This window comes from Manis javanica, chromosome 17 (assembly GCF_040802235.1).
Source record: "Manis javanica isolate MJ-LG chromosome 17, MJ_LKY, whole genome shotgun sequence".
Classification (NCBI taxonomy): domain Eukaryota; kingdom Metazoa; phylum Chordata; class Mammalia; order Pholidota; family Manidae; genus Manis; species Manis javanica.
The window spans coordinates 5785962-5796926 of NC_133172.1; the positions used below are offsets into that span (position 1 = coordinate 5785962).

The window sequence follows — 10965 nt, forward strand, 5'->3', positions numbered from 1 at the left end:
AGATGGCAGCCTCGACGTGGCCTCTTGCATCTGGGCAGCCTTATCGTGGTTGCCATCCCAACCTGCTGTCCCCCCTGCCCACCTTGTTGACTAACCCCTACAGCTACAGATTCAAGAAGGACAGACACGTGCGTGCGGTTGGAGACAAGACTATTATGTTCTCAGCGATAACAGTGTCCGGGACGGTCCAGGTTAGGACCCAGCAGCCACTTTCCTTGGCAGCTGAAGAGGCAGTCTCACTGTGGCACTGTGGGGAAATGAGGAAAGCCAGGTAAGGTGGGCGGAGCTTCCCAAAGGCATGTGCCCCACCATAGGTCCCTTTGCCTGCTGGACTCAATGACCAGCAGGGGGAGCAAGTTCACCCTTAACCACCCAGTTCCCCCACCCACAGAGGGCACGGTCAGCCCAACATGACTTGTAGTGTTGAACCCCAAACCTGGGACGTTCTGATCAGGGATTTCTAAGCAGCTGCTAGTGACAAGCTGTCACTAGAATCCTGAAGTAGGGGTATTTCTGAGGTGATTCAAGATGATAAAGGAGAGAGCAGGACATTAGAAAATGGGTCTGCCTGGAAGAGCAGTGCTTTAGAATGACAGCCGCCTCTCTGAGCCCTTCCTCACAGTCTGCAGACACTTCTGTCCGCGGGGCTGTTGTCATGGCTGCGCAGAGTCACAGTCCAGGAGGGAGGGACTCTGGAAGCCGGTATTAACATCAGCTGCTTCTGAGGGAACTCATTAGCAGCCTCCCTAGTGAGCCTTGAATGGTGGATATTTGACAGGCTGAAGCCCAAGGCAGAGGAGGGAAGGAACAGTGTTCTGGGAAGAGGGAACAGCATGTGCAAAGTGCCAGGACTAGAAGAAAGCATGGGCAGTTTGTCTAACTGCTGACAGCTTGGTGTGGCTGGAACAGCATGGGGGAAAATGGGGATACCTGAGACCAGAGAGGAGCAGGAGGCAGAAGCAAAAACATATACTGCAGGCTGAGGGGCTCCAGGGCTGCTGGGACCCCAAGGTGGGCCATGAGCAGGGGAGGGGCAGGTCAGCTCTGGACAGAGAACCCTCTCTGTGGCCCTGGGTGGGGTGGACTAGAGGGAGAGTCAGGAGGCAGAGAGGCCAGGGAGGTTGCCAGGCAAGAACTCAGGAGGAAGAGGACAAACAGGACAGAGAGAGGCAGGGACAGGAAGGACAGAGCTTGGGGACAAGCTCTGGAGGGGAAGGGGAATTCTCCGGGCTCCCCAGCCCTGGTCCTTTGCCTCTGTCGGTGCTGTGCTCACACATCTCCCCACGCAGGCCCAGGCATGCTGGTGGCCTTGGTGATCATCTGCCAGGTCTCACCCACACTTACCTCTTTCTCGTCCCTCCACTCCTCCTGAGAACATTCTCAGCGTACTGCCCAGGCTGGGTCAGGTGCCCCCAGCCCCACCCCGGCAATGCCCTGCATTCCAGCACATGGCACCCCCACCGTTCCTGCTGGGGCCTGCATCCGTTTTCCCAGTCACCCCCGCGGAGGGCCTGCATCACAATCAGCTCTAGTCTCTGCACTGCTTGGCCCAGGCCCCCAGCTAGCTTTGCAAAGGGTGTGAACGAGGGTCAGCCAGGGGGAGTCCTTGGGCCACCACATCCTCACCTCGGACGTCCAGCTTGCACTCGGCCAGTGCCTCCCCCAGCTCATTGACGGCCCGACAAGAGTAAGTCCCCGAGTCAAAGGGCGACGGGCGGCGGATGTTTAGTGTCAGGACCCCCTGGTGGTTGGTCATCAGGAACTTGGGGTCCTCACGGATTTCCATCTTGTTCTTCATCCAAACCACCTTTGGCTGTTGAAGGGAGCAGGAGAGGAGGCCAGCTTAGGTAAGACTCCCTGGGTGACGGCAGAATGGGCTTTAAGAGGCAGATACAGATTTTAATCTTGGCTGTGCCACCTCCTAATTTTGACTGGATGACCTTGGACTAGTCACTTCTCTCTGACCCTCAGTCTCTTCTTCTGTAAGAGGAAGAGCTCACTCCTTGTTGCAGCCCACGGGCCCCTACCTGATCTGACCCTATTACTCCTCTAGCCTCCTCTCCTTTCTCCTTCCCTCCCTCCCTCGGCTCCAACCACCGCGGCCTCCCCACTGGCTCTCAAATTGACCAGACAGTTTTCCACCTCAGGACCTTGGCAAAGGCGATTCCCTCTTCCAGCACTGCTCTTCCCTCCTCTTGCCACCTAATCAGCACCTGCTTGTCTTTCAGGTCTCAGCTCACATGACACAAGCCCCTGCCTATGTTACACTCCCACACCTGCCTGTGCTTCTCTAGCACACCTGCCACCCTTTATAATTTATAGTCACTCGTGTGACTTTGGATTGATGTTGGTCCCCCTCAACATCCAGGAACTCATCCAGTTCACCAGCACATGGAGATCCTCTGAAAATGTATGTTGAAAGAATAAATGGAGTGAATGAATGAATGAATGAAGTAAATAAGCAAATGGAGTGAATGAACGCACTGAGTAAATGAAGGGGTTGGCAGGGGAATAACTGAGTGGGATGAATGAATGAGTGGGGTTAGAATAAAGCGGGTAGATGGGGCGGATAGGGTGAACTACTGAACCGACATACAGCCTGTGGGGCTGGAGCTAAAACTTGAGTTAGGCCAAAAGTCGGAAAACTTTGTAAAGGGCCAGACAGTCAACATTTTAGGCTTTGCAGTCCCTAAACACACGGTGGCTGTGGACAACACACAGTGTGCCCAGTTATGTTCCGAAATAAGTTTTAGAGAAACCAGTGGCAAGCGGATTTGGTCCGCTGAGCTATCATTTCCCGACCCCTGGTCTAGCTGAGTTGTTGGAGCTCAAGGTGGCAAGTGTCCAATTCCCAAGGAGCAGGCTGGAAACCAGATGGGGCAGGAAGACGCAGGGGAGCCCAGAAGTTTAGACACCCCCAAAGGTTTCTGTTTCCGAGGGAAGTCATAATGTAATGATCTGAGACTCAAGCTCTGGCCAGAGGAGGAGAAAGACAGGAAATGGGTTAAACGTGAGTAAATCCCATAAACTCAGGAATTCAGGAAGGAAGAGCTGGTGTGGCTACGTTTCTCTTGGTGAAGACAGTCCTGCAGGGTCACACATGCATGCGCGCACGCACACACGCCCGAGCATGCATGCGCAGCACCTTTGGGTGGCCTCTGACGGCACAGTTGAGAGCTGCAGAGTAGCCAGCCACAACCACACGGTCTGGTAGAGGCGTCAGGAACTTGGGAGGCGTTCGGAAGTCGTGCTCCTTGTACGGAAACGGTTTGAAGGTGAGACCTGGGGGAGGGAAGATGCACCTGTAAGGTGACCCATCTAGATGGGCCCCAGACCGCCCCGCCTCCATCCCAGGGCCACCAGCTTAGGGCCCAGGGAGGGGGAGGAGTCAAGGCCGAGCCCCAGCCAGAGGGGAGAGCGGACCCCACAGAAGGGGGCCGTGACACCTGTCTTGAGGATCTGGGCCGTGTTCTTGGAGACACCAGGTGAGTCACTGAGCCCACAGAAGTTCTTGCTGAAAACGCGGAAATAATACTCATTGCCCACGATGAGGTCAGACACGGTGCAGCAGGAGTGCCGGCTGTGTTCGCAGACGGTGAACCACTCCTGGAGCGGGGACGGGGAGGGGACACAGACAAGAAGACCACGCGCCGCTCACAGCAGCCCCGTTCGCCCTGGCCAGAAGGTGGCAACAGCCCAAGCGTCCGTCAGCTGATGAACAAATCCGTACAACGGACTGCCCTTCAGCCTTGAAAGGGAATGGGCACCGACATGCAGCACGCGTGGGCCTGGACAACTGCGGAGTGGAAGGGGTCAGACACCAGAGGCCCCCTGTACGATTCCATTTATGTGAAATGCTCTCAAGAGGCAAAGCCACAGACCCTGGAAGCAGATTGGCGGCTGCCAGCTGGTGGGGGGGCAGTGCAGTGACCGCTCGTGGGCAGGGGGTTCCGTTAGGGGGATGAAAATGCCTTGGAACTAAGCAAAGGTGGTGGTCACACAACACTGAAGATGTACTCAATACCACACCACTAAATGCCACCTTTAAATAGCTAGTGTTTAATTTTATTATGTGAATTTTACATCAAAAGCGAAAAATCACGTACCAAATCTCAGCTAAGAGGCTTTCCCCCCAGCCCATTCACCCCATCACCCCAACTCTCGGAGCCTCGGCTTCCCCAGCTGCTGTGGGAACGATGGCACCTGCTCCATCTCGCCGCCCCCCCAACCCGGGGCTCCCGGGGCCCCTCACCATGGTTTTCTTGTCAGCTTTCTGGATGAGATAGCCCGTGACCTCGCTGTTCCCATCATCCCGGGGGGGCTGCCACTCCACCAGCGCGTTAGTGCCCCACACCTCCTTCACCATCACGTTCTCGGGGGGCCCCGCCTTTTCTGGAAGGGGGGGCGTGGTTGTCCTATGCCAGCCCACGCGGGCCCGCAGGACCTGGCCTCACCCCTTCTCCCACCCCCACCCCCGCTCCTCTCCCTCTTTGGATGCCTCCTGGGCCTTCCTCCCTCCCATCTCCTCCCCTTTCTGCCCCGTCCCCACCTCCCCCCATTCCAGGCTCGCCACTTCTCTGTCCTTCGCCCAGCTGGCCGCGCACCCACAACCCGGATGCGGATGGCGGCCGTGTCCTTCATGTTCTCGATCTGCACGCTCAGCTCGTACTCCCCCGAGTCGGAGCGGGCTGCCTGGCGCACGAAGAACACAGTGTCCATGTCGCTGGTGCGCACGTGCACGCGGGAGGTGTCCACAGGCGCACCGCCCTTCGTCCACACCGCCTGCGGCCGGGGCTTCCCCTGGGAAGGGTCAGGGTGAGGAGAGGTCGGCCAGGGTCCTGCTACAGGCACTGACCCCTAACCTGTGACCCCAGCCCCGTCACGGCGCACCTGGAAGGGGATGACGAGGTTGAGGTGTTCCCCCACTTTGCGGATGTAAGTCTGGCGGAGATGGCGGGGGAGCCGGATCTTGGGTTGCTCTGGGGGCACAAACACAGAAAGGGGGCTCGGTGCTGGGCTGGGGGACACTGGAGGGAGGGACGGACAGACCAGCGGCCACGTGGCCGTGGCGGGGAGGCTCTGATGATGACTCGGGACGGGCTGGCCGGGTGACCCCCACCGGCCCCTAGGAGAGCAGGGCCGGGGCCACGCACCACTCACCGACGATCTCCCGGATGGTGACCGGCTGCACCAGGGTGGCCGGCTCGCTGCGCCCCGCAATGTTGACCCCAACAACCCGGAATAAGATTTTCGCTCCTGTGGGAAGATTCTTGACGGTGAAGCCACAGCGCTCCACAGGCTCCGTGTTGGCAGGGCTCCAGTCCTCAGCTAGGGGAGAGGGGCGAGTCTGGGGCACCCTCCAGGCCCTCCAAGGCCCCCCGCGGCTCGCCCCTTCTGGCGCCTGGAGCTGCTGCCGCAAAGGGCAGCAGCTGACATCTCTCAAGTGTGTGTGTATGACCAGGGCCAGAGAGCAGCTCCCATCAGCTCACTAGTTCCCACCTCCGCCCTCTGTTATCCCTGAGGCTCAAAAGGTAAGGAACTGGGGGGAGAGGCGGCGGCACCCCCTCTTGGAAGTGCCTTACCATTCGGTTTCATTTCTGTGGGTCGGTGAACCGATGTGGGCCAGACCGACAACCCACAGGGCTGGTTCTGAAACATGATGGTGGCGCTGACACAGACTGGGGAGGGGCCGCAGGAGCGCGGGGAAGAGCCCGGGAGAGAAAGGGGGAGGCCGGCAGGGGCCAGCCATCATTTACATGCGTTGCCAAAGGCAGTCATCGCTGGACTCTGTCAAGATGGGCACTGTCTTTACCATTTTCAGATGAAGAAACAGGCTCAGAGACTTGCCCAGAGTCACACACACACACGCGCACGCGCACGCACACACACACACGCGCACGCGCACACACACACACACACACACACACACACACAAGTGTAGGGCAGAACTGGAATCTACATGTGTCTGTCTGCCCATGAGATGACCAGGTCAGAGACATCCCCACACTTGTGGCTCTGGGTCTGGCACACGGTCAGTGCCAAACGCATGTTTGTTCAGTGGAGGATGGAGAGTTGGATGTGTAACAATATGGATGGATGGACAGACGGACAGATGGATGAATGGGTGGATGGACAGAGGGGCAGACAGATGGAGAATCAGTAGACAGATGGAGGGTCATGCAGGGAGATGGTTGGATGGAAATAAGGATAGAGGGAGGGCCAGGGAGGGAAGATGGGAATGAAGGGATAAGTATGTGGATGAAAAAAATGTCACTGGATAGATTATCCAAAAGATTTTCAGATGGGTAAGGAGAGAGCTGGGTGGGCAAGTGGATGGGAGGAAGGAAACATGGATGAAGCGAGGGAGAAGGAATATAGGTAGTAGATAAATCCAGGATGGCAGGATGGATGGATGGGTGAAAAGGCATCGCTGAATGGAGGATGGATATCAGGGAAGGAGGGAGGGAGGCGGGCAGAGGAAGAGAGAGAGACAGGCTGGTCACAGGGAGCCTGGCTTGACCCATCCCATCTCAGGGACACATGCAGACACACAGAAGAGGACAGCCCGCTGCACCAGAGACCTCGCCCTACACTGCTCTGCTTGCGGTTCCCTGGACTGGGTACCATGGGGGCTCCATGAGCCCCAGCTCCCGCCAGGCCTGACAGGGTCACTCACAGCCCTCCACGCAGTACTCCACCAGGTACCCGTCGATGCCACCTGCCCCGATCCTGTCTGGGGGCCTCCACTTAAGGGTGGTGGTGGTGTCTGTCACGTCCTCCACCATCAGGTGCTGGGGTTCACTTGTGGGTGCTGTAAAGATCCAGGGAAAAAGGAGGTGGGGAATCAATAAGGGATGAGTGGTCACAGTGGGAGGCAGGGATCAGGGCTAGAGACACTGGCCAGGAAAGGGATCAGTATGGGGGGCTGGACGTCAATGAGCAAAGACGTGTCATCACAAATCGTTAAAAGCAAGACATCAATAGACAGTGAGTGCCCAAGGTCAGGGATAGGTGTCAGTCTGGTAGGCCAGAGCTCAGTGAGGTATCTGGGCAATAGCATGGAGTCTAGGACCACAGAGATTAGCAGCTGAGGTACGGAGTCAGGAAGAGGTCAGGAAGGTGGACAGGGCTGGGAGGTCAAAGGCAAGGTGGAGGGTCAGAGATCAATGCTGGACAGGGCATGGGCTGGAGGCATGCAGGGGCTCAGTGAGGGTGCAGAGAAACATCACCAATAGGCATGAAGGGCTTGCTGTTGACACTGGGCTGGGAAATCCCAATGGCATTGACAGCAAAGACCCGCATCTCGTAGAGAACGCCCTCAATCATCTTGGTGGACTCATATGTCGTCTCTGTAAAGACCTCAAAATTCACCTTCATCCAGCGCTGGGAGCCCTTCTTCTTCCGCTCCAGGAGGTACCCTGGGACACCCCCCAAAGAAAAGTGGGCGGTCAAGGGTAGGCTGTGGGTCACAGGTCAGTTGGAGCAGTGAGGGTCACATTGAAAGGTCACATGTCCCAGAGAGGCCTGGGTCCATGAATCCTGAGTTGATCTCAGGGCCACAGAGCAGTCAGGCCACCCATCACAGGGCCAGGGATCAAGAAGGGTCACAGGTCATGAATTAGGGGTCAGGGTCACAGAAAACTGCAGGCTGTCGGCCACAGTGAGAATTCCCAGGTTACTGGGGAGTAAAGAATGGTGGGGAAGACCAAAAGGACTGAGGGATACTGGAGACGGAAAACAGGTCTCAGAGGGAGGTCACTGAGGAGACAGAGAACTCGCAGAGGTCACGGGAAGTCAAGGGGTAGAGCGGTCAGAGGTCATGAGGACTCACACATAGGCACTCACCAGTGACTGGCTGCCCCCCATCATATTTGGGTGGCTCCCAGACAAGGACAGCCCAGTCCTCTCCGACTGAGGTGACACGTACAGCCTCTGGGGGGTCTGGGACGTCTGGAGGGAGGCAGGATGGTCAGGGAGCTTCAGAGAACCACCCCCTGGCTCAGCCCCCTAGGTGCCCTCTGCTCACCCACAACCCGCAAGAAGATGGAGGTTACATCCTCCCCAACGGGGTTGGTGACCTTGATCGTATAGCGGCCCTCATCTGATCGATCGGCACTCTCGATCACGAAACTGCTGGTATCTGCCTGCTGCTCGATGTGGACCCTGCCGTCGGTGGCCGAGAACACCTGGGCACAACCACAGTGTGGCCTGGCTCTACCGCTCCCCAGACCCAGACCTGGCCCCTTCCCTGCTCAAAATTCAAGGTGCAAGGTGCTGCACCCAGCACGAGAGGCCCTGTTGGGTCTGCACAACTCTCCCATACGCACTCCTCGCCGTCCAAACACCCCCCTTAATTAAAAGCACCAGATTGTCTCATCCCCGACATGTTGCCTGCAACACCCTGTGCCACTGGTCTATCTGCTCTCCTCTTACTCATCCTTTAGGACCTGCCCCAAAGTTGCCTCTTCCCAGAAGCACTCTTGGATGCCCCCAGCTGAAAGTGATGGCCCCATCCCAGAACATACAAGATGAAAATATCTGTCGGATGGAAGGATGGATGGATAACTGGACTGACTGGCGGATAGATGGACAAATGGATTAACTACTGGATGAGTGGTTATCAATTACAGGATAATTATTTAATTAATTGATGACTAGAAAGATGGTTTGACAGACGAGTTGATGGAGGACCAGACTGGCTGACTGGTTGGTTGACTGACTAATAGATTAATGGACAGACAGATGGACGGACGGATGGATGGATGGATGGAGCACCCACCATGTGTTAGGCCATTACCAGGTAATGGACAAATATAGTCTCCCATCTTCAAAACATTCCTCTGAAGAAGGAATCATCATCCTCATTTTAGACAATGAAACTGAAGCTCAGAGAGGCAAAGCTACTTGCCTAAAACCACCCAGCAGAATTGAGAGAAAGTAGTCACGGTTTGGGGAAGCCCCATTGTACCTCATCTCCCTTCAGCCAGGTGGCGACAGGAGGGGGCTCCCCCGTGATGGACACATCTAGCCTCAGCTTGTTTCCAGCCACAACCACAATCGAATTCTCTGAGGTCTTCCCCGAGCAGTCCAGGTGAATCTTTGGTGGCTCTGGTGGCAGAGAAGGGACGCTGGGGGGACTTGGGAGTGGAGAGCCAGACCCACTCCCCACCAGACTTCCCGTGACCTCTGAGAGTTCTGGGCCTCCTCAAGGAGAGGGTTCCAGCAGCCATAGAGACCCAGGAGTCCAGGCCCCCAGCCCTCCTCCCTCAGACCCCGGAGTCCAGGCCCCCAGCCCTCCTCCCTCGGACCCCGGAGTCCAGGCCCCCAGCTTACCAGAGTAGCCCCTCATCCTTACCTTGCTTGGGTACATACTCCACCTTGATTTCTGGAGGACAAAGAAGACGGCACAGTTAGGTCTAAATCCAGCAGGCCCCTTACCCTGCCCTGATACCAAGAGGCAGAGGGGGGTTCAGATACCACCTGGGGACCGGGGTGCTGGGGGTGGACGCTATGGCCTCCAGGGGGAAATGAAAGAGCATTCTCACCCAGGAAGTTGAGCTTGGCCGAGAGGGACAGGGCATAGCCATCGGGCACAAATGTGTAGTCTCCCTCGTCCTCAGGGCGGACATCATCAATCACCAGTTTGTGGACCCTAAGCAGTTAGAAGGACAAGGAAGGGGTCAGCCTAGGTCACCTGAGGACCACCACGGAGAAAAGCCCTCCTCAATGCAATCTACATGCCATGCCTACCATTTTTATTCTGGGCTTTGGAATGCTATCATATGGGTTCAGATCTCAGCTTTGCCACTTACTAGCTGTGTGATCTTGGGCAAGTTACTTAACCTCTCTGTGCCTCAGTTTCTTCACCTACAAAATAGAGGTACTGATAATGATCCACACCAGCATTGTTGTAAAGCATTTAGAAAACTCCCTGGCACATAGTAAGTGCCCTATAAGCACTGGGATTTGTTACCATTACTGACACCACCAGCAGGCAGAGTTCCTAACACAGAACCCAGAGAAAGCCTACATTCTGCCGGAAGTTACTGTCAGGAAACCCTCAGGGGCACAATGTCCTATGGGCGCTGTGGCGGTGCTCTGCATCCCACAGATTACCAGGTGTTCATTGCAGATGTCCATGTTCTACCCACTGAATTCCAGCACATTTCCCTAGACAGACACCGCCAGTGGACTGTTTACAAATACAGCCAGTTTACTCCCCCCCTGAAATGGGATCTGAGACCTTTCAGACTGTGACTTCCTTTGCCCAATTGAATTTGGCGGCAGTGACCCTGGGACAGTTCCCAGCCCAGGCCACAAGGCCTTGCTCGCCTCTGCTCTCTTTCCGGACCCCTGCTCCTGCCACATGAATACACTGGGCAACGAGATGGCACATGGACCAGAGCAGAGACAGCTCCCTGTCCCAGCCAAAGTCCTGACAAAGCCCAGGAAAACCAGGAGAGCTGACATTCAGCCAGACACAGAGGAAAAGAAAGGCCATCCTAGATGAGGCAACCCCCAACTGATCCCCAGACTCATGATTAAACATATATCCTTGCCCTTTTAAACCCCTAAGTCTGGGGATGGTTGTTAGGCAGCCATAGCCAACTGATACACATGCCCTCCACCCACCACAGCTGCCAACCCAGTTCACTCCGCACCTCCCCACATGGGAGATGGTGATCCTCTTGCTGGGCCGCACCTCGATACCATTCTTATACCACTTGCCCGTCACCTTCTCATCAGACACCTCACACTTGAACACGGCCTGTTCTGAGGCCTTCACTGTCAGATCTGCGATGTCCTGCAGGACCTCCAGCTGTTTCTCTGGTGGGGAGGTGGGGGAAGGGGGGAGATGGAGCTGTCACGACTCCAGTCAGCCTCACATATTCACAAGTGTCCACTATGTGCCGAGCACTGTTCCAGACACTGGGGATACAGCCGGGAACAAGCCAGAAACAACCC

General features: G+C 56.4%; 1 protein-coding gene across 1 annotated transcript in view; it reads right to left on the reverse strand.

The window, feature by feature from the left end:
- Positions 1-133: 133 nt before the first annotated feature.
- The window catches only part of MYBPC2 (myosin binding protein C2), a 20951-nt gene continuing 10119 nt past the window's right edge, over positions 134-10965 (reverse strand). Inside the window, exons 13-28 of the mRNA XM_073225835.1 lie at positions 10662-10827; positions 9546-9652; positions 9356-9385; positions 8969-9108; positions 8027-8186; positions 7846-7950; positions 7230-7418; positions 6677-6811; positions 5161-5328; positions 4891-4979; positions 4605-4800; positions 4253-4392; positions 3447-3606; positions 3146-3282; positions 1627-1813; positions 134-247 (exon numbers count right to left, since the gene is read on the reverse strand). Coding sequence (XP_073081936.1) covers positions 237-247; positions 1627-1813; positions 3146-3282; positions 3447-3606; positions 4253-4392; positions 4605-4800; positions 4891-4979; positions 5161-5328; positions 6677-6811; positions 7230-7418; positions 7846-7950; positions 8027-8186; positions 8969-9108; positions 9356-9385; positions 9546-9652; positions 10662-10827 — 2120 coding nt within the window. The 3' untranslated portion in view covers positions 134-236. The remainder of the gene's footprint in view (positions 248-1626; positions 1814-3145; positions 3283-3446; positions 3607-4252; positions 4393-4604; positions 4801-4890; positions 4980-5160; positions 5329-6676; positions 6812-7229; positions 7419-7845; positions 7951-8026; positions 8187-8968; positions 9109-9355; positions 9386-9545; positions 9653-10661; positions 10828-10965) is intronic.